Consider the following 27,698-nt stretch of genomic DNA (forward strand, 5'->3'; position numbering starts at 1 on the left):
CTATACTGTAAAAAGGCGCCGTCCTTTGGATGAGACATAAAACCGATGTTCTAGTTCTTTATTAAGTTAGTTATTAAAAATCCCAGAGTGTTTATCGAAAAGAGTAGGGGTGTTACCCCGGCAACCTGGCCAAATATCTCATTGGCCTTTACCAGTCATGACCTCCTAATAATCCCCATCTATAATTTCGCTTCATCACTCTGCTCTCCTCCCAACTGAGAACTGGTGTGTGGTGAGCGTACAGTGTGCACTACAGCTGGCCTCGCATCATCCGGGTGGGGCTGCACATTTGTAGTGGAGGGGAGTCCCCATTACTTGTAAAGCGCTTTGAGTGGATTGTCCAGAAAAGTGCTACAGTATGTAAGTGTAAGGAATTATAATTAATTATTAATAGAATATTTGGTAATAGAGGTTAGCTATCAAAATGTTAACTATGGAGAAGAATCATTCCAGGCATTGTTTAGGGTTCTTTCTACAATCATAATGTCAGCTGGTAGAAAATCACAAAAAGAAAATGGGGATAAAGTAAGCTGAAGTACGACAGCTGCACATTATTGAAATTAAAACAGTTCAAACAAATTTTATGGTACAATAAAATGTGATAAACCCATATATACTAAAATAATAATTAGTCTACTTTGCTTTAACCTAATATTAGTAAAATGAAGATTCCTAAATAACATTTTAAATTATATTCACACACCAAATAACTGAAAAAAATTAAATGAATAGCAATAAAAGTAAGCCTATTCATATAAGACCAAAGAAATATTAAGCTATCACAAAATTCAGTGTTAAAATAAAGAAGATAAGCAATGAAAACTGTTTCTAACAAGATTCTACTCTGCTATGCTACACCTAGAACACTGTGCAAGTGTCAATGACTGCATCCTTACATAGGGAACATATTGAACTCTGATCACCTCAATCAGTGAGCTAATGTCAAGCAAAGTGTCAGCAGCCACGGCTAATAAAGAAATTGAAAATAAAAAAAAAATAGTTCACAACAAAGCCCACTCTGAATTTATGACCCACTTCAGGCTCATTCGCTCACAAGACAGGAGTGTTCAGAACTACAATACAAAATTCTAGGTCATACATTGACATGCCATTAACCTTATGAGGTTAAATCTAAATTTGATACATTTCAGTTTAATCAAATGAGATGCTACTGAGAGGAATATTTTATAGCAACCAGTTTCTTTAAAAATTAGAATTAAAACTAATTTCAAAGTTTGAATATTTTCCATTTTTATCTGAAATGGGAGGGTCCCTAGTTTTGTTTTTTTGTTTTCTTAGTGCAGGACTGCATTGACTTTTATTTACTGCCAACATGTGTCTGAAAGAAAAAAGATGACTCAGTATTTTTATGACCCATGGGCTAAAGTGACATTAACTGTGCATTTCGTAAATTGCATTCTCTATTTTTCAGTTTAACAGAAACTCCTTGAGCAGAGGATTTCAGATCAATAGAAAACAAGGTAATACAAATTCTAAAATCTAGTAATTGGTAGGGCTAGTATTAACAGGTATTACTTAAATTATTACTTTCATAAAATGTTTAAGATAAAAAGTTAGATTGAAAGCATTTTCAGTCTCTGAGAATACTCTGTGCTACTATATCGTCTGCTATTAGATCAACTGAAGCACAGCAAATAATCAGTAAAAAGAGCTGACCTAATAATGGTTATACTGGTACTTACTCTCACCCTTAAAGCTGCTGACACTGAAATGCTTTTAGGTGTGTTCAAAGTGAGGTAAACAGACATCTCAACAGAAAAACATTAATGAGAGCACACAAGTAGAAGCTAAGAAGAAGTGCATATTAAACTGGGAAAGGGAAAACGTTCTGCACACAGGGTGGTGGTAGTCTCAAACAAGACAATATTAATAAAGTTGATAGCCTGATAGCCTTTTAAGAAGCATATTGACAAAATCCTCAGACCACTTATCTATCAGCAACAAAACCAGCTAGATGGGCCTCTATTTATTTGTAACCTTTCTTGTGACCTTAAAGAAAAGATCACAGAAGGAATAGAAACTTTCTACAAAAACACGATTATTTCAGAGAAACATATTCATACTTTTTCAGCTGTTACTAATATCACAAATCCTTCGCACTGGCTTAGATACAGCCATATACCATAATGCATTATTTAATAATGTCATTTAAATATTTAAAAATTACGGAAGACAAAAATGCAAGTGTTTAATAAAACTATACATAATTAATAAATTTTCTGATGCTATGTGGATATATAAAATTAATAGTTTTCAAAATGGCTGCCAAACTTCCTATCACAGGTAAAGGCTGTTCAGGATCTCTGAAATTCAAATTTCACAGGACCCAGAAAATCACCATGCTTCCAGCGCAGTCTGAGGACAGGGAACCCATACACTCCAGTGACAAAGAAAGGCCACCTCCTGCATCTGGAGTCAGTTGTGTACATTCTCTTGAAAGGTCAGTGGCTTTAATATAGATACGCAGACACTTTTGCAAGGATGCCCTTAGAGACAAAACAGGATCCTATCGTAGTCCTATGAAAAGCTCAGACATTAATTTTGAAATCTGCTTACCTTTCAGTTCCTCCCAGGAACACAAAAACATGTGCGAACCAGAGCATGAAAGGCATAAGAAAAGCCCCATTTTTGCAGTGCTATGTAAAGTGACAGTAGATTACCTCTTTCTGCTGCCGCTCCAGTTCTCTCATTCGGATGTCTCTTGCTTCAGCTCGCGCTGCCCGCTTCGCAGCGAGCCTTGCCTCAGCCTTGACAGAAGAGAAATAAAAAGCAGCAACAAATTAGCACATTGGGTTCAATCAACTGATATTCTAAAATCTTGTTATTATTATTGTATATACAGCAGATGCACTTCTAATTCCTCTATTGTTTTGTAATCAGGAATTGGCAAATAAACAGCTTATTTTTATTCTGTACTGAGACGTTTACTGCGCACTCCAGAAAACCTCAAAGCACATGTGAAATATTAACGAATCATAAGAATGGATCTTTACATGTAATCTGGATTTTGATTTAATCTCATAAATATATCCGACATTGGAAGAAATGGTTTTATTGTAAATATCTGCCATGAAGAAACTTTCTGTTCATGAGCAACAGGTTATGAACAAGAATTGTGGATCCGACCTAAACTTTACATGGTCATACCTTCCCCCAAAAATACCACAGGGACGTAGTGACGGGCGTTTAAAAATTGGGTTACCATTTGTGTGATTCCACTATATTTGGATTACCCTACCTCACAAAACCTAGAATTTCCAGCCCAGTTTTTTTAGCCTAGCCCTTTGCATCCTTTTGTGCCCACCATTGGTTGAGGAACAGCCCAAAATTCAGTTAAATTTATTAGGTAAATCTTCAGAATGAAGTGCTTACACAACTAGCAGAATTAAACAGGTTTTATTTTTAACAAGGAATTATCTTCTGTAGGTTACGAACAAGAGGTCACTCCAGCCTAGTAATTACACTTTTATCACTTCTCCCAGTGACAATTACATTTACAAAATCAAATTAACCTCAGAGGAGGCAAGGTTAAAAATTGCTTCATTTGGAATTATCCAGATTATATCTTTATCAGACACCAAAGTGGGGTACGACCTTTCATCATTCTTGGTTGCATATGCTTTAAGGTCAATAGAGTCAGAGGCAAGAGATCATACTGTGAGATGTTTCCAAACATCATATAGTGTACTGCATTGCAGTTTAAGTAAATGTTTTTCCAACATAATCCTGAACAATAGTAATAAATGTTGTACATGTCTACAACTTTACAAAACAGAAATATTACACTAATTACATAACAAAAACAAACTAAGGTTTTCCATTAAATTACATGTAAAATGTATAGCTTCAAATGAAAGCTACATTATGTAGTAACATCATCACTATACTAATGGATTCCACCAGTAAATCTGCATATGATTAGAGATACAACATGGATCATGAACAAGTTGTACTCCAAATCACTACCATTAACGAATTTCAAAATAATTTCAAAATAACAATTGTAATTTCAAAATACAAATGATACCGTACTGTACTCCATGAGTAAAATAGAAACAGTTTTACACTGCTGTTCCTGTTGTGCATAAACCTCATTTTAGGAAATCAGGCATCCAATCTGAATTCATACTAATCCTTAATAAAAGGATACAAATAAAATAAGCAACAAAACATTTAACTTCAATCATTATTTTTAAAGAAATCTAATGTACAGGAAGCTTACATTACATTTTGTGGCACTGACAAATACATTCACAAAATCTAATTAACTTCAGATGGTAGACTATTTTTCTTCTTTTCAAAAGAGTCTACCATATTCTTTATTATATATTACAATATATATATCTACACTAAAACTATAATGAAACTGAAGACATGGATTTTAGAGCAAGATGTTAACAAAAGTCAAGGAAGCAAAGTAATTCACAATTAAAAATGTTGGTGTACAAGACATGCATTAGATGAAGTCTACTTGATTCAGAACAGTGAAGCTGAGCAAATGTATCAATTTGAAACAAAATGCAATTATTTACAAAATGCAAAAAAAACAAAAGAACAAAGAGAGGAATATCTTTGATCAAGAATTCAACACTATATTTGAGCAATTATTAAGGTCTTACAGGTCAATCAAACAAAGGGCAAACAATGTAAGATTAACTCATCTAGTCACGTCAGTGCCACAGCACAATACCAAAAGTTATAGGGGTGACGTGTCATCCTTTCAAAACAAACTAGAGCAAATTTATTATTGCACAGAGAGGGAATTGTAATTAAAATCAACAACACCACAGCACCAGCCACAGTCCACAACAGTTGGTATTATTTTTCCACTCACAGATGTGCTTTAATTATGTTAATGAAAGAAGTACTGTAATGTAGAACAGAAATAAAGCTTTAACGAATCACGGATGTTTTCTTAAATAATTATGGGTACCACTTTAATTTATTATAAATTCCACAATACAAATTTAGAACAATACACAAAAGATGGACTGGAGGTTACAAACTACTACATATGATTTGTTAAAATTAATAGCTTCAGATCAGAAACCAAAACAACAATACTTATTTTTTCTTAGAGTAATTATTTACTCGTTTCGTCAAAACCTTGACAACAAATATGGGAAAATAATATTTAATTTACTATTAATTGTAACCAGCCAAGATCTGCTGCCATGTACAACATTATTTTAGGTCTTTAGCATGCATATCATGTGTCATTTCAAACAGAATGAAGAAAATGCTTCCAGTTAAAACTTGAGTCCAATCAAAAAGCACATTTACCAAGATTCTGTTTGTTTTGAAGGCTGAAAGAATTAGAAAACTGTATCTGCATCTCTGTATACAAATACTTTAAGAGATGTACAGTAAATTAATTAAATTTTCTGTTAGAATGAAAACAGTATTTAGTCAACTTATAAGAGATACAACTCAGAAAAACATATAGACAAATTACCTTATTCATTACACTTAAAACTGAGTAACACTGGAAAATATCACTTTGTATAAGAATATTGTATACAGAAGCATTGTATATACACGTTTATGAATACACAACAATACATATAAGAAAAACAAACATTGTAGGTGGATGCAGATGGGCAGTTGGATTCCAAGATCAACAAATGCTCAGACCTCTTAGGTCAACGTGTACGAGTGATTTGATCTCAGCAGTAGTCAATCAACATTAGTTACTGAGTAATGATGGCGTCATAACAGCTAGTATAACAAAGAATGTATCATTCAACAAAACAAAATTTTAATATACAGCTTCTGTAGCAAATATTTAACAAGGAGTAGAGACATTTTGGTGCAGATACACAACTTCACACAAATAGCTATCAGCAGCTTTGGCTGTTTAGCTGATAGAGTACTGATATTCTTTTTGATGAACCTTTTCTAACAAATCTTAAGACTGTAACAGTCCCATTTATGACTTAAGAACTAAGGCAACATTTTTCTTGTGGTACCATTACATGAGCTGCACATGAAGAGAATGTCTCTTAAAACAGCACGAACTGGAAAAATATATCACTTTCTAGAAATAACTAGGAATAGAACAACAGTGTGACTGGAATAGTTCGTCATGATCCCTGTTAATACTTAAAGAACCCACACTAAACTCTCTTTAAAGTATGTGTTTAAAATAATCTGTACTAAACACTCCATTAAAACAAGCAAGGCCATTAAATCTTTATTTAATTGAAACCATCACTTAATAGGCCATTTGAATACCTGTTGCCTTAAGAGGTCAGATGAAGAAATCTCATTTTCAAAACTGGACATGTTCAAAGCTAGCCTTGGATATTGGGGTTGCCTCTATACAAGACAATCCTGATGAGCAGTGGTATCCCAGTGATGCCTCATGGGATGTAAATCTAGAAACATAGCAGGCCAAAGTTCCAGGACATTGATATTTGCATTTGAGAGAAAAGGTTTTGGCCTAATAATCTTGTGTCCCATTTATTAAGTGCACAGAAACAAGTTGCTGAAGACAAGGTACAAGTTGTAGAAGAAGCATCACGTTTGATGAAATTATCTTATACATGCATTTTAACTCTCATTGACTCATGAAACAAGTTATAGTCCCATAATGGTGTGGCTCTGGTTTCCAGCCAGTGCCTTCCGAAGTTATGAGAAAAACTCCCTGCACATACTTAAGTAATAGCAACCTTTGAAACTGAAACTAAGAAGTTTTCCAATCTCACTTGGCTAAACAGCAACTAAACATTAAAATTGATCAAGTGTTTTGTTATCTATGAAACTACTAAATCCAAATAATTTACAAGCTAACACAATAATCAACATAAAATGTACATCTCTAATAGGTGGAAAACAAGCCCTTGTAGTTTCTTCTGCTGGAGCGTTAAATGACAGTGCAGTACTGGTCAGTAAAGCTGCATAATCATGAGTCACTGTTATGGGTCATGATACACCACTAATGTATATAAACATATTTATCCATTCTCTGTCTCCATTGTGCTTTAACGTATAAAGAGACACTTAGATAATTGTGGTTTTGTAGTGGATCATGCCAGGGTCAGAACAAAGAAAAAAGAAAACTGTCCAATGGAAGTTGCTATGGTGGACTACTTTAGACTGATGTGTAACTAAAAGCTGTCAACTGAGAAGTAACATGAAAACAGCACACATGGTAGAACAGTCACTTTCAGGGCAACATGAGAATGTGAAACTAGCTTCTGGAAGGAGAGGGGTAAGAGTAAATCATTGCTTTAGTTTTAGTGTAGTTTGGCAGGGTGTAATATCTTTCATACTCTGTAATTAAGAACAATGCTAAAATAAAATAATTTTTAAATACAGTGACTCAAATGTGATTTTGAAATGTGGTGTTTTCTTTAGGGAACTTTATATAAAATTACATTTATTTTTTTCTAGTGTGATCTTCGTTTCTGTGGAAAAGCCCCAGATAACTGACACAGCCAGATTACCCAATGTAAACAGTTTATGAATCACTGGAAAGATATGCGGTGGAGATATAATTACTAGTATAGCTTTTAGAGATTTTCCAGCATTTTCTGAGTCAGTTTATTCTGCACTCTACACATTATGTACCCAGATATAAACAAATACCATGTCTGTAGATATCACAACTGTATAGTCAATAAGAAAAGTTTACATACATTTGTCACATTTCACATCTCCCACACTGAGGTATAAGAGAACCTAAAGCAGGAGAACTGCATTGGCAATACACCTTGCACCTTGCTTACAGCTGTAAAATTAACAGAGAGCTATGCTTCATGAAACTACAGTAGCATGAAACTTAATATTTATGCAAATTGCTACTAATAGCCTCTGAAGATTGTATTTTTAACTTCTACTTCAAAAGTTAGAGATTTATTTTTAAGATGACTTACATATTTATTTTCTTATAAATCTTTATTTTTTCCATGTTCAATGGTAGCCAGTAAAAAGTAATCTATGCTTATTTTTGAGATCTGATTTTTCATAACTGCTCTAAGTAATGAGCACTTCAATCATTCCTATGGACCAGAATACCAGGCTTGAAGTAAACTAATTTGCCATCTCCTTGTTCTTTGTTTTATATCATATAACACAGACATCAACTGTCTTCAGCACATTATCTAATTCAGTCAATCAACGTGGTGCACATCACAACAAAGTCTAAACAATGTTGACTTGCCAAAGAAATCTTTAATTTTATATTTTTTCAAAACGCTGTATAGTATTTCTCTTTTTTCTGTAAGTTTCCAGAATCACGTGATGAAAATTGTTTGCATGTTATACAATAAATGAAAGCCAGGTGTGGCTGGGTTTTTTATACAAACTATGACAATTTGCTGTTTAACCATCAGGATTTTGTGATTCAGAGGAATTTCCATGTTTTACCATTCTAAATACTAATAGTGAAGCCCAGTTCTCACTTTCAGAACTATACTTTTTGTTCTTTATACTGCTAGTATAAAACTCCACTATCACACAATTACATCTCCTTTTAAGCATCAGTTCACTATTCAAACACACTGACATGTACAGAAGACAAGTTTACATTTCCTATGGAGAAGTTTAGCCTTTATTATTTAGCCTGAATTAAAGACACAATAAAAAAAGAAAGGCAGACGGTTTATTGAAAAAGAAAATGAACCATTTTACCTTAACAATCATCAATTATTATCAGAGTACAAAAAAGGTTCTGTTTATATAATTAAAACTTTTCTTCAGACCTTAGACTTGCTACTTAATTAGGGCTACTAGCCTTTGTCTAAACTTATAATATTATAAGATCTTCCTCACATTGACAAACAGAGACAAGCTGGGGTATATCATTTATTTTACCTTGCAAAAATTCAACTATATATTCAAAACTGAAACTTTTGGTGAGTTTTCCCTTAATCTAAATTTTGCATAGCAACATAAATTTAGCCTTTCTGAGACAGGAGAAATTTGAAGGCCTCGCGTGAAGAAGACTTTTTTGTAGAATTTTGAGAGCGCTGTCTTCATAATTCTTGTACATATTTTGGGTTTATTTTTCAAACAGTTGTGAACTAAAAAGGTAGTAACAGTGTACTTGTTCAAAATATTTATTATTTTAAGAAATCCACGCAAATAGCAACCTACCAGCAGGTACAGTGTGTATTTATTCTCTATTGAAATTAGAAAAAAAACAGTGTGAGTCACAAGGGAACTAGTTAACGTTTTATTCCATGCTGAAAAGAGAAGAAAGGAAACACAACATTTCATCTGTGGAACCTTCACATGCACAGTGGATGGATAGAACCTCATACAGGAGTTTCACTTTACACAGAATATTTGATTACCAACATACCCATTAAAAAGGTAACAAAATACAATACAGTAGATATTAAAAAAATATACTGTACATGTGTATATTACAATTCTTTCTCAGTATTCACAGAAACAAAAAAAAAGTTGCTATTCCAGCCTAACAAGATAAAAAAAAAACTAGCTGTGCATTCTCATCCTTAATCCAAAAAAAAATGGTTCTGCACTTGTATGGAGAGCTAATTTTGTAAAGAGCAACTACAGCAAAGGCTAATTAAAGACTGACCAACCCCACACCCAGGGAATCCCTGGTTCCAGTTACTCCCTTCACTCTTCACATTGCATGTTTTAATATTAACCCACTTGACAATGCAGCAGACAGGACTGCTTTCAAAGCACTTTCAAAAAAATGATGGTTTAAGTGAACAGCATACTAGTTTTACTTTTGCTTTCCACAACAATTCTGTCACCAGCTTGACTGGTATCCTCAAATTCTTCTATAAACATTAAGCAAAATAAAAATGTGTAAATTCTTTTTCTTGAAAAAAAATCCACCCAACTGCTAAAATCAATCAAGAGACAAAAGGGGCAGGGGATGCATTCCACAATTGGAAATTGCATTGGAGAGTCTGAAGTAAAACTGACAGAACCTATTCTGTAAATATATTTTCCTGCTTTTACTACTGAAGGTTGCTATATAAATGTAAACAGAACTTCAATCTGTCACGAAACATTCTCATATATATATATACACTCCCTTGAGCACAAAGACATACCACAGGAAAGGAATGAAAAATGCACAAATTCAGATTCCTATTGAGAAACACTACCTTAAGCCACATTAAGGTCAAGCAGGCCTAAATAAACAATCATTTTTTAAGGACTGTAAAAGTGTTAATCTTAAAGGCAATAAATAAGCACCTCACATTGATGATGTATTGAAAACAATGGCAAAACTAGGTATTGTGTGGTGTTAACATGAATAAAGCAAAGTGAAGCAAGATTGCACATCCTCAAGATCAGGCACCGTACATACTGTAAGTTTCTGGCCAAAGTTACAGACCTTTCTCAGAAAATTCACAACTCATTTTTTGAGATAATTAGCAAGTCCCAGTCAGCTCTTAATTGTATTTTACTGTTACTGAAATAAAACTTTGTTTCTTTTTCTGCAAATACTTTATGTCATCAGTCAAAGCACAGTTCACAAACATACATCCATTCACAAGTACAGCCATAGACAAAGGCAAATACAGTACACACAGAATGGAAGACAATGGAAAAGAGGCACACACACACAGTCCCATTTCTTTAACCCAGTTTTCAATGGTAAATGACAGCTGACTTGCTGCCTAAGAACTGTCCCATTGCACACTGCACCTGTTAGAACTGTCTGGCAATGTGACCTGCTCAGCACACCAACACAGCTGATCCTTCTGTTTTCAATACTATTTATAGCTCTTAGCTATACCTCATATTTGTGCTTCTGACCTCTTGTCTCAATCTACACCTAACTGGTTGATTTAATGGTTAGAAACCTACAAATCCGCTGTGCCTTAATCAGATCAATATCTTGCTTAATACTGAATTCTATGCTGTCAATTTAAAAACAAAAAGACACAAAACAATGTAAACAAATTGGCATAGAGTATGAAATGAAGAATGAAGAAAGCTCTGCAGGAGCAGGAATTGCATGAATAAAGAAGTTCCTCACCCACCCTTAAACAGTTACAGCAATAGGAGAGGGGCATCCGCTTCAGAAGATACATCTGTTCACACTTACTGTAGCCTATGTAGCAGACCCAGCAGAAGATGACGTTATTTGCTATGTTGTACACTATACGAGAAGCTTGTGTGCACTAAAGTGTTGGCAAAGCCCATCATGATCTGCAAAGGAGCAATGAGCAGAGTACGAAAAGGAGTTCCTGAGATCCAAAATAATTGCAGAAGCTTTGAAATCTGAGGTGCTGAGTCATAATGACTTATAGGATGAATGCATCAAAAGCCTAACCTTTTAGGTATAAAATGAGAAAAACTATAAACACAATAAATGTTATTGGTTTCATCTTTAAATCCTCTCAGTATGCTTTTCGTGAAAGTTGGCTTATTTCATTGTTATAAATTAAGAGAATATAACATTGTAAACACTAACAATTTTACGTGAGTAAAAGACTTAGGGTGAAAAAGAGATTTCATATGAAAATGCTTAAAACTGTTAAGCTCAAATATGTCCCTCTACACGTGTCTTCCAATGGATTGATGTTATGAAACATGCTAACAGGAAAATGTGCTCCAGTAAAGATATTAAAAGACGTTATGTGAAAAAGCTGTATCCTTTACAGTAGACAGGGGTACTTATATTACTCTACACCATTTAAATTTATTTAGATAAAACGATCCTGTAACAATCACAGAACTAGCACAAACAGGTATCAATTGCAGCACAAGGAACGGTTCCTCTATTGTCAATAAATTGACTTTTAATTGTGGAACTTGGAAGTACATGAATAGATCAAAACACCGCATAAGTCTTCCAACAACGCTTTAAGCATTTTCCTCCATCACAGCAAAAGTGAACAGTGGCTGGCATTTCAAAATGTAAATGACTTCATGCTGTACAGTGGGCAAGGCTAGCTGAGGGCAGGGCGTGGTTAAGAGTAAGTCAATAAATAACAGATGCAGTTTTATAGGAAAAAAAACAGCAACCAGTTTCCTCACATGACACTGAAACAACGGTCAATTTCAGTGAAAGAGACAAGCTGGTGGACCAAAATGCAGAAAATGGGAACAGAACAAGTAAGAAAGAGCACTTCCCTGTATGTTTCTTGTCAATGGATATGCTAATTTAGAAACAACAACAATCATTATAATTATATCAAACCAATTGCTCGTGCTTCCTTAAGATGCTGATGTAATTGTGGCATCACTATTAGACATTATATATGGTATTACAAAATTTTACTATAATTCTCTCTTTTTTTTCAGGTACCATTTCATTTTTCTAGGCAACTAATTACTGAAGACTATAAATGTGCACTTCAACTTCTTGTGAACTATTCCACAATTGAGCCTGAAAGCAAAGGGGTTAGTAATGACCACTAAAGGCAAACTAACAGACACACCAATACCACTCCAAAGACTGCAGTATAGGCATTCCCTGTAATCTGCGAAACACTTAACTGCAGCTTTTTACACTGCTATTGTGAAAGAGCTTTTAAAGGACAGTACACACCAAGTCAAATAAATACCTTCACTATTTGGAAAAACTACAAAAACTACACCCTAGATGGAACACCACCTTATCTGAGGGCACTAAAAACTGAATATGAAGGGCAATTTAGACACACCAGCTAACCTGGACAGCACAGAGCGGACTGTGGGAGAAAGCTGGAGCACTCAAACATACTCTACACAGATTTGGAGAGAAGACTCCACACAGGAGGAAAGCTTTTTGAATAGCACTAACCTCCATGCCACCTTGCCACTCTTCACTAGTAATGTGTTGGAGAAATTTCTAATAAAAATGTGGACTGTCTTTACTGGATATTGCAAATTCTCCTCATCCTGAGCATATGGCACATCGTGTGGGAAGACTTGCTACAAAACATGTCAGAACTCTTCAACATTCCCCTTTCAAATTCTGAATTTGTCATAGAAATTAAACACACTATAATCCAGAGAAATTAAAGATATCATCAGAAGCTCTGAAGAAAAAGAAAATAAATATTCTATGATTATATAGTCTCCTTGGTATGAAATCCGTCAAAGCCTACATCTGAGTTTACTGTCTTCTTGTAGCATCTGTAAATAATTCAGCCAAAGGTGACATTTGTTCAGTTTGGAAGGGCACAATGACTATACGCAGACATAGCAGATATTTGACATCCAGCTCCAATACTTTTCTATTATTTGCTAACCACAAGAATCTTGCAAGTATGAAGGAAACTGCATGCTCACAGGCTATATATCTATCAGAAGCAACATGCTTTCACTCACATCCTCCATGGATAAATTCTTAACACAGAGCTGAATTTGGATGTATATAATTTCAGATTCAGTTTCTCTTCCAGTCTAAAATAAGCATTTTGGAATGCATTCACTATTATCAGAAAGAATTCCATAAATAAAAGTAATGCAACAGGACACTTAACAGTGTAGTGCAGCACTGTAGTCACCCTGTCATTATGGTAAGAATAAAAAAAAACTTTTAAAATGGGCTTAAGGTTTTCATGAAGACACACTAAACATCTACAGCTGCACTTACAGAGTATGAGATGTCTCTTAACCATAGAGCAGTAGCATTTTACAGAAGCCAGAAAATGTTCCTTTATGGCAATTTCTCTTCATTTTTTGCACGTGTAATAATTCCTCTATATCAAACAAATTTAAAAAGTATAAAATGAGTAAATCCTGAGGAGTAAAATTCTTAAAAAGGCATTTAATACACTTTAAAAGTTTATTACAATAACTGAATATTAAATTCTAAAGAATAATTCTTCCTTTTAGATCTTTACAATGTAAATTGAAAGATATGTTTTAACGCCTGGGGATCTGCTGTTCTGAGATATTATAGTATGACACTTGAAGTACATCGTCATAGTCAAGATGAAACAATGTGTACCCAAAACAGCTTAGATAAGACTTAACACAATGCAATAACAGAACTATGAGCTACAAAAGTTACAGTTGCAGCTAGACTAATGTATTAGGTTGCGAACTAGCTATCTTCTGATGTAACAAACCAATATTCTCCTGATGAAAATGTTATTTAACCATAACAACTAGTTTGATTATATAGGATTCATCAAAGATGTAGTCCATCTAGCTTGTAAACAACTGCTGGAAACCCTGGTGACCCCAGCACGCACTTGTTACCTTAAATTGAACTACTGAGTATAGGCCTAGCACTTTCACTAATACCAAAGCTAAATATTTTTGGAATGTGTAATATTTTTTATGGCACAAATTCAAGAATTTACTAAAATCTCTACTCTTGAACTGAGATTTGATTTCTTCTATAAGGGGTAGATTATTCTGATACTGTTAACCATACTTCTTTTTCTTAAATTTTCATATTTAACACTAAATACTATTTGACAAAAAATAACCTTACTCATCTGACATACAAGTGCACAAATCTTTATAAAGTTATCAAGTATTTAAAAATTGTTGTACTGCTGTTACCTTAATTCTTGGTAAGAGATACCAAGTTCACAACACACAAACTAAATAAGATGAATAAATAAGACTATGATCACAACAAAGTAGAAGAGATGTGTTGAAGTGTAGAACTGCATATAGAATTGTTTAGTTAACCCAAAATTTAAAATCAAGGAAATGGAAGTTTTCCAGACTTCACTTCACAGCAACAGAGACATGGCCAAAAAATCCCACAGAAGCCGACTGTTATTAAAACAAACTGGTAAAAAGAATTATCGGAGTTTTAAAAGGAAACATCGCATGTAACCAGTATATCCAATTTCAACATTGACCCTCTCCCTGTTTACTTAAAAACATTTTAACATAACACAGCCTTAAGCAACAGCAGAAACTTTTCTATATTATATTATTTGAGATTATAGAACTGCACTGCAGATTGGTTTGGATGTTAGTTTTGTTGATACTGTACATAGTTATTGTGTCCTGGGTTTGATTTAGGCCTGGGGAGTCTTCTGTGAAGAGTTTGTACATTCTCCCTGTGCCTGAATGAGTCTTTGCTGGGTGCCACTGTTTCCTTCCAATCCAAAGAAAGTACAGTACTGTAAGTGATATCTCCAAACCGTCATCCATGTGTGTGCCTTGCAAGGGACTGGCGTTCTATCAATGTCACAAAACAATATTTGTCTTTGTTTTGTCACCCTCCAACCAAAAATAATCAACAAGTTTTCCGGGTACACGAAAGCAAATATAACCTCTAAAAACACAGCAGAGCAGAAAAAAGGTCTTTAAATTCTCCTTCCAGAATTCTGAAGTCTCCATTAAAGATGTACAATTTTGTGAGGTATATCAATATACAGTACATGTTGTGTGAAATCAATGCAATTATGGAGCAAAAAGGATATCCCAGAAAGTAATTGTAAAATAAATTTAAAAACCTGTTTTAAATGTTGATGTGTTAATGTTAGTGTTCTCTGGTGTTATTTCTGCGTTCCAAAAACTGGCTGATTATGCTTATATCTTTAATTTGTCCCTGAGAAATATTTAAAATGAAGCAATTTTTATAATTTTGTTTTAAGTGAGGTGTCATTAAAATATGTTTTATTGAAAAGTTACAATAAGAAATAATTACTTTAAGATATTTAATAATCTTCTACAAATTAATAACCTCTGAATAAAGAAAACAAAAGGGGAACTTCAAACATAGCCAGAGGTGAGGTTATATTATTACTGATGTTTATCTGGGGTGCAACTGAACATGTGCTGTACATTATGTGTGTAATCCTACTAACAGGACGACATAGGCTTTGGCATTTGAAATGCTCTAGATTCGAAAACATTACAAGATCCCTTCAAGCATTTGGAAAAGGTAGACTAAGAGAAAAAATAAATAAATTGAATCCAGTCTGACGCAGTATTAATAAGAACAACATCACTGAAACGAGAGAAAAAAGCATGTAAAACATAGAAATAAGCAAGCTCTTAGTTCTTTTGATTAAAAACCATATTCTTAAATTTACTATTATTAAGTCATTCAAAAATCTTAAGCTAATCAATTTGTTCTATGTTTTGTGTACTTGCTGTATGTATTTGTACAGAAGATGTACTTACAAGTAAGATGTGCTTACTAGAAATTCTGAAGATTATCAGTTTGTTTTGTAGTAAGCAACATTAATGGATCTTCAGCACTTCACAACCATGAAATGTTTCAGGTTTTAAACCGTTATGAAAAAAACAGTTCAATCAAATGATTTTCAAACATTTACTCCATAGCTTTAGGCTTAACACTATGTAAAGTATACTGACTTTGATTTTTATCGAAAAATCAATCAACTATTACTGTAACATGATTTCTTATTATTCACAAGTATTACCTTGTTTTTCTATGTTATATTTTTTTCTAAGTCAATCCTGCTAAATTAAAGCATGTGTGTAAGATACTTATTCTATTTGATAACATAACTCTCTCCCGGAAAACAATGCTGCTGGAATAAATTAAGTATCCAGATTTTGAACATGAACTTTTTAACCTTATTTAAAAAGGAAGGATATTTTATTTTGAGGAAAAGACACTGATGAATGGTAATGTTATTTCATTTTTATGCAAAGTAAAAGTGAGATTTAGCCAGCAAAACTCCATCCAAAAAGACAACCTTTAAGGATCTGATTGGAACATTCAGATTGTCAATGAAAGAGCTTCAGGGTGAGAATATTGCATTTTGGCATTATACATTTGCATTACAAAAAATACTGCTCTAAATGGCAAAGAGGTGTATTACTGAGGAATAAAATCTAAGTAAATAAACCATAGATGGGGCATTCCTAAAACTATAAACGTCATACTTTAAAGTTATAAATCTTAGCCCCACAAAATCAAACAGGGATTTGTAAATGGAACTCACAAATTTAGTATGACCGCCATTAGAATCAACGACTGTACAACAGGTACAGTTGTGTGTAACATTTAGGCATTGCTGGTCAAATTATGTTTCAATTAATTTTTAAGTCAAAAGAATTTGAAATAAGCTCTGCATTTTTATGTATTATGCACAATCATTTATTTACAGTTTTGTAGATATTAAAATATTAAAACAGTGTATTATGGCACATGCAAAAGTTTGGGCACCCTTGTCAGTCAGCACTTAGTAACACCTCTATAGACAGAATTCACAGCTTCCAAACATTCCTGTAGCCAACTAAGAGTCTTTTTATCCTTGCCTCTTTTCCATGCAGAACTCTTCTAGCTCATAAATATGCTTAGGTCTTCCTGCATGTACTGCCATGTTTGAAATCTCCCCACAGATTTTCAAGAATATTGAAGTATGGGAACTGTGAAGGCCATTCCAAAACCTTATTCTTTCATTCCTGTAAGTACTTTATGGTTGATTTTGAGGTATGTTTCGGATCGTTGTCTTGCTGAAATATCCAACCTCCACACAACTTGCCACACAATCCCAAAGCATAATAGATCTACCCTCATGCTTAAAAGTTGGCAAGCTTTTCTTTTCCTCTAATGCTTCAGCCGTGTTTTGCCAAATATATGTTTCTGTGGTTGTAGCGAAAAAGTTAAATTTTTGTTCCAAAAAGATTCCAGCTTATCAAGATTTTGTTTTGCATACTTTTGAGATGAGATTGCAGGCAATATTTTATTTTTTTCAATCTGTTAAAATCAGAAAATAAATAGTAATTTAGCATCATAATTGACAGAAATATGTTGAGTTTAACTTTGTACCATGTAGAGGTTGTGCCAACTTCATCCCACTTAGAGATTTACTGAAACATATCATTTGACCAGGGGTGCTTAAACGTTTGCACACAACTGTATCTGTGCATTGAGGTTATCACTTTTTTGTTTTCGTTTTGCAGCTATGGTATGGTATGCTATGAAGTCATTATAAGTGGGCGCCCCAAACCTGCCTTATCATTGACTTTCTGACCGGCCTCTTAACATCTCAGAAATGCACTAATGGTATTTGTGACAGCAGAAAAGGTGAGCAAGCATTTGTTAAGAGATTCCAGGATTAAACATATCTTAGGCTTTAATACTGAATAACTGTCTTCATAATTTTTTGTTACTACAAGCTTTAATGAATGCAACATTCTACACACTGCATGTTCAAGTCAAAGAATGAGCAACAGTTTTATTTTTGGGGCAGTAAAAGTAACATTATATGGCCACCCTATAAGTGGAAGTAATGCCAGTTATGTCTTAGAAAAATCTATGTTACAACCACATTCAAATAATAAAAAGAGAAAACACAAAAGTTAAGTGGTCTATTGGTTTGTTACAGTAACTTAATACTAAAATGTTTTCAAATATAGAATTGTCTTTCTAAATAAATCCTTCAATTTATTCAATTACAGTAAGTCATAATAAAAGCCTGAGAAGCAAGCTGTGCAAGTGTCTTGGAGTCGGCACCATGCTTATCGTGTTTAACTCTATTCACAAAGTTGATTTTTAATGACACATCTGCCATTGGTTTCATTGCCCCCAATTATCATTAAACATGGTGTACCTAATATTAAATTATACAAGTGGGTCTAGCACTACTGATAATCAGGCTGGGCAAAACTCCCCACTGGCAAATTAAAAAACAGCACCTTACAGTGCTGTACGTCTCAGTGATCTTTAAATATAGAGCACTCGTTTCATGGGTTGTAGGAGTCAGAAACTCTCTATTCAGCCACTTTGTTCAACCCAATACCCTGGATTCTTTCAAGAAACAGCTGGGTAAGATCCTCAGATTACTTAGCAACCATGTGAGCTCATGTGAGGTCAAATGCCCTCTCAATTGTAACCTTTCTTAGGTTCTTATTTGTTCATATAAACCTCCTGTAAAACTACATTTCCAACAACTGCAGAAGACAGGTTGTAATAGAGAACACTTGAGCAAGTTAGGAACCTATACTTCAGCTTCATTTCATTTGTGTTAAATTCCACAACTGATTGAACATATTGCAATGTGTATTTCACCCTTTGATAAAGGCTACAGTTAAATAATAGTAATCAATGCTTGCAACACTGAGATGAACGTTACTGTGCAAAGGTCAAATCTCTAAAGTCTGAGAGGTGTCCTGATTGTACACAATAGGAATCAACTTCTTACTAAACTATTTTAATAACACTTTCAATAAACTTTTTTGAATGGATTTTTGTGCAACAGCAAAATGCAAATGGCAATTGTGAGATACAAAACAAAACCCCATCAACATTTTGTTTTGTATATGCACTAAATTTAAAATCTTGTTTTGAATCCTACCTGTAGACAGAAATGAACATATAAGTGTTCCACGTATCTTGCTCTATAAAGTCATCCTAACATATCTAACTGTATTGGCATTCTTATTATCAATTCTCAATGGCACAAAAAATACTTTTTTTCCAGGAAGGGCCATGACATAACATCACTGCATTACAAGCCGCAGCATGATATTGTAACCAAAACAGAGAAACCATTGAGTGCAACAACAACAAAATGCGTGAAGGATTATCAAACAGTATCTACTTAGGGCAGCTCCATTTTGTATAAGTCAAGAATCTATTTTTCACAAAAAATTCTTAGTTTAATTGCTTGTAAATTTTTTACCGGAATAATCTGAAAATTGCTTCATATCAAAGACAAAACAGCTTCCAACACTGTTCTTAAAGGCTGAATCTGAATCATTCTTACCCTTACAATCCTAATTTTAAAGAGGAAATGCAGAGTTATTTTAATATTTTGGTGTCAGAATTAATCGCATTGATGAGTGCATTTCAAACCACAATGAAAGTGAAATGTACACAGTAACACCTCTACTTACATCACATAATAGATTAAACTTCCAGGTATGCACAGCACCATATTGCTGTCATTGCCTGCAATTCAGAACAAGGCAACAAAACTTGTGGTGACGTGGACCAGCCCTACTACACTGTAAACAAACAGGCTTATGAAAACATTTCTTTTAATCCAATAAAAATATTGCTCTCAACTTTGAGACGGTTTTGCCAATAAAAACACCCCTCCAGCTTAATGTCTGCTGCGTGTATTTATTCATTCGTACATCGCATTACATTTTATTACAGTGACTAGTGAGCAGGAAGGGCTCTCATTCATGGTGACGCCAGCAATTTGCAACAACAGAGCGACCATACAGTACTTGCACAGTTCACGATTTTTTGTGCTTAACTTGGAATTTGTCAAATTGAGATACAGCCCATTCATTTATTTTGTTACTGATATGTAATACCCCCTCTGAGAAACTGGGACTGCAGTTCCCCTTTAAGTAGTCTTGCTTCAATGCCACATATAAGTGAAAGATTATTTGGTTAGAATATTGTATACATACTACATGCACTGACAAATAACATCTGTATACAAGATATCAAATAAATGGGTACAAGACAATGTACCCAGTGTTGTGTCACTGTACACCTTGAGCAGGTTTTAAAACAATAATAGTGAGGTTTCAAACTTTAAAAAACAAATTCCTTTGACAGTTACAGCAGTCTTTTACTACTGAAATAAACTACTTTTACTACTGAAAATGATTTTCACTACAAGTATATTTTTAAAGTAGTTTTTTTCAAATTATACATCTCTTCTGATCTACTAGTTCCTTGTTTATGAAACATGAACCCACATAAAAACAAAAACATGCATGTACTTTAGGACAGTTATCCTAGATAGAATTGATTGGGCCACAAAATAGCTCAAAGAATCCTACCTTTCACAGCAACTACCCAGATTATTTGCTGAAACTGTTACTCTCCATTGAAAAGTCTATGTATTGTTAAAAATTAAATTTATGTATAAAGTAATTTGTTTTACAATATGGCATACGTAAAGGGTTAAACAGCCTCCAGACAAAAGACAGAAAGGTGCCCATCTGAACTCTGCCAATTCCTAGAAAAGAGGTTCTCATGTACCATGTCATCTAGAGAAAGGGATCTTCTTATGTTCCATGAAATGAAATGCAAGAACACAGCTTCATTTTTTCCCCCCAAAGTCTGAAACCTGCAGAATAAAACTTTCCTTACCACCTCTTTTAAAACCAGATATAAATATTTTAGGAGCTACTGTATTGTAAAGACATGCTCTTTCAACAAAACAAAAGAGGTCACAACTCTGTGGAGCTTCATTCACTGAAATATACTGTTAACTTAGTCAGAAGTACAAGAATGCCAAATTAATAAAGCATTAAAAACTAATATTAGCAATTGACAAGTTCTCTGCTAATCTTTACATATATCATTTTTTAATTGGATAGGTAGGAAGAGAAATGTTGTGCTGTAATTTCACAAAACACACTATTCACTTTATTAGCTTGTATGTTCGATAAAGTAACAGTACATTTGGAAAGATGTTCCAAAAAAAACATGACACCTTGGAAAAAATAACTGTGTCCAATTTTAATTACAGAGAGTGCTGACAGTGTTAAAGGGAAGCCAGCCAACTTTAGTAACCACCTAGTCCAATACAGCAAAACAGGCTTGTGGTTGAGCTGGAACCGAATCCATCAGTGAAACCTACAGCGGTTTTAAGAAAGCACAAAGGATATGATCCATTTAAAAATGGAAATAACTATTACTACTCAGCAAAATGCATGTAACTATTGCTAATTTGCCTCATATTACTATTATGGAACAGTTCATAATAAGAAATTATTGTATTTGATTAGCAGTCGATAATAAAGAATGAGTAAAAGGTAAAATGTGAAAGAGTATCCAAGGTCAAATAAAACTTTTATTTATGTTCCCCATCAAAACCTGATTAAATATTACTTGCCTGCAACAGATGCCACTAACACAGGATGATGGAAAAAAATGCATACAGCTACTTCATTAGGTTGGCTCAAAAGCAATAGCTGACTTTATTACATACTGCATACAGTAAATCTACTAAATATAGAATTCTGGTGTCAGTGTCCAAAGCCAGGCTGCACTCAGAAGAAACCAAGGGAGTGAACACAACGTTCTCGGTGAGCAAGCTCTCACACTATGACATCTAATTTGTGTTGAAGGCAACTATAGAAGTGATATAAATGTTGTAGATTTTCCTTCCATCTTCAGAAATTAAGAAATATGTGAAGTGACAATACTGAAAGAATAAGCTTCCCATATTCTGTTTAAATTTGGTAATTTGTCGATATTTTCTAACTGCAGCAGGTTCTATGTTTGTGTCATTTCGACTGAATACAAGCTCATGTTTTCAGTACAATCCTGGAGTTTTAATTTCAGATATAGAGGGAACATTTATAGAATCTGGAACGCCCTGTTTAAAACCCAAGTGAGTTAAAAACTCAAAATTACAACCTCACTATTGAGAAATAAGCAATACTGGTGAAGCAATTTTCATTTAGAAGACAGATTGACTGCCCAGTTTCCAGGTATAATCCTGTTACACCCAGTTAAAGTAAAATGTTTGATATAACAAGGCATTTCTTAACAGATTAGTTTTAATTTACACCACTATCATAGGACTCTTCTTTAAGACTGATTTTCTGCAACATTTAAATTTAAATACAAAATTTAAACAAAGTGTGAAACTGAACAACACACCACAGATACTGCACAATGCACATGTGCAGAAGTGTGAAGCTTAACCACTATAGAACCTGCTGAGATAACATGGTAATTGGCCAGTGGAAAACTCATAATTAGGGGCTAGCCTTACCATTCAAGTGCAAACTGCATTTTTACCCAGTCTGTATGATAATGAGCATTCATTATTAGGTAGAAGGGTTTTCTAACCTCTAACAGAAGTTCTGTTTCATGCTAAGGCAGAGCAAATGTCCCTGCCTCCAGATACACATATAACAACTTTACAAAATAAATATTTTTTTTCTAACTTATTAAAAAATGTGAAAATATATTTATTACATTAACATTAGTGTACTTATAAATGTAGACATCAGATATAAAGTGAAATGCATTGAAATGTAAATACCTACATACATTTGCAAATGTGACACATTGCCAAAACTAAATGCAAATTCAAGCAGTCTTAAATTAAATGTATTTCAATTATTTGTCCTTATAATGAACATTAACAGACTGATTAGTCTACACAAACTGATATACAAGGAGTTTAATTGATACAATAGCAGCACACAGTTCATACTGTAATCATACTGTCAATAACAATTACAAGTTATGTACCAATATATAGTAGGAATCAGGTTACAGAACAATACCACAATGCTTTGTTGCATTCTATTCTAACATTTATACAGGGTATTAATAATCATTAATAATTGTAGATAGTGGAGAACTTGCAAGCATAAAGCAACCAATAATTAGCAACTGAAAAAAATAAAGCTACTTGCCTTTGCTTAGTAAATTGACATTCCTTCATGCTTCACTAATAGAGAAGATAGTGAACAAGTTGAATGTATGGCTAATTATATGGGAGTTATCTGCATGAAAAGGGGTTACATGGACATATCTTTTTAAATATAAATATAATTACACATAGTTAAAATATACAAAATATGAAGTGAAATGTAAATAGTTGCACAGTTTTCATCTGACCCTCAAGTCAAGTAAACACAGTAAACCATCAATTTAACAGACTTCAGATTTAACAGAAAAAATCTGTTAATGGGGAAATTTGTCAGGAAAATCATATAATACTGGACTTTCTCCACAAGAACGACATACACGAAAGTAAATAAAAAATAAATACTACATAGGTTTAAATTTAAAGAATATCAATGGTGCCCTTCAGGGGTAGGTCAATTGCTTACAAAGGGTGTTGTTAGTCTTTCCAATTTTATACAGAACATTTACGATACGCAAAATAAAGAGCTTTCAAATTTATGTTTAAAAAATCACAGAAACAATTTTCATTAATTGTGTTGATTGAATTTGTCAAGAAATGTCAAATATCCAGAAAGCATATAAAAGTATGTCTATATTTTTCTCATATAATGGTGTGTTTTGGGGTTAAAACTACATTGTTTGCAATTTAATGGAAATTCAGCAATAACAGACATCCCTTCCGCCTATCAATCCATTAGACCAAGGTCTCTCTGCACTGTTCGTTTCCGCAAATATAAGAATATAAGATATTACAGCACAATCACTTCCAATGTCTACATTGAAAATAAAATGCAAAATATATTTTTACAATTTTAAATATGAATGATATTTAAAGAGATATGTTTTTTTTAAACAAATGTACAATTTTTCAATCATTAATCATTTTGAATTATTGAGACAACAATTCTATAATGCGTTACATCAGTTCTGTTTTTTAATAATCATTTATTTGTCTTGTACAAAGTCAACTGGTAGGATGGGTTATTGTGAAAAATCTATGAGTGGTCTACATTAATACAAACTGTTAAAAAGACAATTAGGCTCATGGTTCTTCAAATGCCATTTCAGTTGTGTTGCCATTACTCTTAATAGTTTCAAGCAAAACAGTATGTTCTCTCAGAGGTCAGGTTGCGTCTGCTATTTAGACGGTCACTGGACAACATTGCAAAGGAAAGCGATTTTGCATATGCATCACAGACACAACATTTATACCTAGACATTCAAATGAATTTCCTGGATATCTCAGTATTATCAGTACTAGCATCATTTGTTTATTTACTAATAAATAAAGGTGAATGATGTCTTTTTCATCAGGATATTTGCCCCTGGCGTCAACTGTTTTATTTCTCCTTTTTTGTGTGCTCTATTAATCTGATCAAAATGTATCTTGCAGTTTGCTCCTGGTATCCATTTTCAAATATGACAAATGCCTTAGAGTACAGTATCAAGAGTTTTTCTTAAAGTGTTTTCAGTATCATGCAGCTTTGTCTGGCAAATGAAATCCTATTACAAACATAACTTATTAAAATTCTCACCTTGTCAGAACATGTAAAATGCAAGGCTTGAAAAAATAACAGAGAAATAGACTGGAATGTTCCACACAGAAGACAAATTACTTTAAAAACATACCTTACTGCAGTTAACTTCCACGCTATAAAACATTCTGCCTCTTTAAAACTCATTGCATAAGAAATGTCTGTCAGTACCCTTTTAAGTTTCATAATCTGAAATTTAGCAATTCATAAAACAACTTGACTTTCAAATTTAAATGCACATAATTTAACATTACAAACATTTCTAGATTTTAATAATTTGAAGATATTTTAGACTGCAATCCTGGCAGAAAAAAAACACTGTACATGCATTTCCAGTTATACAGTGACTCTACAGTAGCTAGTATAAAGAATTAAAGAATGAAGAAAAGTAAATGTGACTATTTCTTAACAAAGCGATAACTCTCAGTGTTAAAGATACTGCTCTTACATATTTGTGCAGACTGAGGCATGCTACCACATGGCAAGAGAGCATGTCTATACGTCCCAGCAAATCAGAACAAACATATTAGCAATCACAATATAAGCCTACAACCTTTTTGGCCTTGACAGTACAACAGTGGTAAATCAAAATATGTATTTTATGTGTATGTAAAATATGTATTCATGAGGCTTGGCCCGACACATACAGAATGTCTGAAAATGAAACAAGAGTAAAAGTCTATCTTTTGGCATATGCAGTATATTGTTAATTCTTAAAATCCTCCTGGCAGAAAATGGTCATAGACATTTAAAGAAGTAGAAAAGGTTATTTTACAAATAAACCGTGTGCAATAATCAAACTGTCACATGTAAAACACATTTGCTACAGCCCTGCATATGAAACATTTTTAATGTTAGTCTTTCTTATGACCACTACAAAATAACTTCTGCGACACGATATGGTAACAAAGAATGGAAACACTGCACTGTGGAGTGCCATCAGCTCATGGAAAATCCCATATTCTATTGTCTCTAATATTAATAAGGCATGACCCTAGCATACTACAGTAGACTGAGTACTGCATGCTAATCTATTTTAGATGCCACTGAAACAGGTAAAAGTGGTCATTAAACAGGCAAAGCTAAGTGATACGAAATGCTGCAAATGCAGAAGAGTGGTGAATAAAGTGCTCAGGCAGTGGGTAACTACTTGATTCCATTCCTTTCTGCCCCTGATGAAACACGTCTATACTGGTTTTCCGCAACACTTTTTTTAAAACACACTTCAAGTTAGTGCACAAACTATCCAGACATGTCTTCTCCACCCTCACCAGACAAGTCTGACCTGTATTTCTAGAAAATATTTCTGAACGCATATCTAACAAAATGTTTTTTTTATTATTTATCAAGATTTATTCTTGTTTATTTGTTGTGTGAGATTACACAGATTTCTTGTCGATTTCTATTTAACACCAAAATCTAACTATATCTGAATGTACTGTGCTTACACACATAAAACAAATGTGGGAAAAAAATTGCATAAGGAGATAGAAAAGGGTTGTATTTTTAAAAAACAAAATCAAGCATTGTGTAGAAAAACATTTCTTACAGTCTCTACAAATTGCAATTGTTCTTTTACATCCTAGACCCCTTTTACACTACAATATGTTGTACAGAGATATAAAAAAGAACTGCAACACTTCCTGCTGACCACAAAATATTTCCTTAGAAATGTTTTAATATATTTCTTTCCCCCCCCCCCAATTTAAGCTAACAAGTCTGATCTTACTACTGTTCAGTACATATCACACATACAGTACCAATCAAACATTTGAGTACACCTGCTTGAAACCAGGTTTTCATGATTAACTGTGCTTTAAACTGTATAACCTTGTCTATAAACACTTAATATTTAATTACATGATATGTGTACTTATAATCGTAAGTGAACTGCATTGAAAATGTTAATTTTTCATTTTCAGTAAAAGGAACACCCAAAGCAAGCAGATATCAGTCTGAAGCCAAGGTGAGTTAAAAGTCAGAAATGTGAATACAGTAACATCGTGTTAGAACACTACCTCATTTACCTTTTGTCACCAATTATTGGTAAAAAGGTGAGAGTCCACAATTACTATAAATATAGGGAGCATAGGCAAAAGTTTGTAATTCCTGAAAGAACGTGGCAAATTTTGCTCAGTTAAGCACGGAAAGACTATCAAACGATATGAAGAAACTGGCACTCATGGCGACCAAAAAAGTTCAAGCAAGCCAAAGGTGAGCAACACATCAACTGATCAGAGGAGGTTCCATCAAGCTGGCCTACCAGGAAGAATTGCTGTAAAGAAACCATCGTTAATAGTGCAGAATAAGAGGAAGAGACTTGCCTGGGCCAAAAAACACAGAATCTGGACCTTTGAGGCCAGCTTCACGCAACCTCCTCTGAATAGTTTATGTTGAAACATCTGTACTTCTAGTTGCATTGAGCTCAGCTTGTATTTCAGGGGCAGTTAGTCATCAGTTTCGCAGAGTTGTGACTCTAATGAACGTATTCTCTGATTCCGAGGTCACCTTTGGCTTGCCTGAACTTTTTTGGTCCCCATGAGTGCCAGTTTCTTCCTATTGTTTGATAGTCTTTGCCACAGCAGTTACTGACACTTGCAAAGTTCTTGCAATTTGTCTTAAAGATTGACCTTCATTTCTTAAAGTAATTTTAGACTGTCTTTTTTCCTTGCTTTTTTAGACAATTAACTTTTTTTAGTGTTCTAACACCATGTTATACACATTTGTGACTTTTAACTCACCTGGGCTTCAGATTGATATCTGCTTGCTTTGGGTGTTGCTTTTACTGAAAATGAAAAATTAACATTTTCGATGCAGTTCACTTAAGATTATTAGTACACATATCATGTAATTAAATATTAAGTGTTAACAGACAAGGTTATACAGTTTAAAGCACAGATTATCATGTAAAACCTGGTTTC

At 33.8% G+C, this 27,698-nt stretch overlaps 1 protein-coding gene across 15 annotated transcripts in view; it reads right to left on the reverse strand.

Annotated features, from left to right (window-relative positions):
• Positions 1–27,698, reverse strand: part of lrrfip2 (leucine rich repeat (in FLII) interacting protein 2) — a 72,553-nt gene that overhangs the window by 41,592 nt on the left and 3,263 nt on the right. For all 15 annotated transcript variants that reach the window (XM_088928840.1, XM_088928839.1, XM_088928828.1 and 12 more), the window contains one exon: positions 2,682–2,768. In XM_088928840.1, the coding sequence (XP_088784966.1) occupies positions 2,682–2,768 (87 nt within the window). The remainder of the gene's footprint in view (positions 1–2,681; positions 2,769–27,698) is intronic.

Source organism: Atractosteus spatula, chromosome 12 (assembly GCF_055471065.1).
Source record: "Atractosteus spatula isolate fAtrSpa1 chromosome 12, fAtrSpa1.hap1, whole genome shotgun sequence".
NCBI classification, from domain to species: Eukaryota; Metazoa; Chordata; class Actinopteri; order Semionotiformes; family Lepisosteidae; genus Atractosteus; species Atractosteus spatula.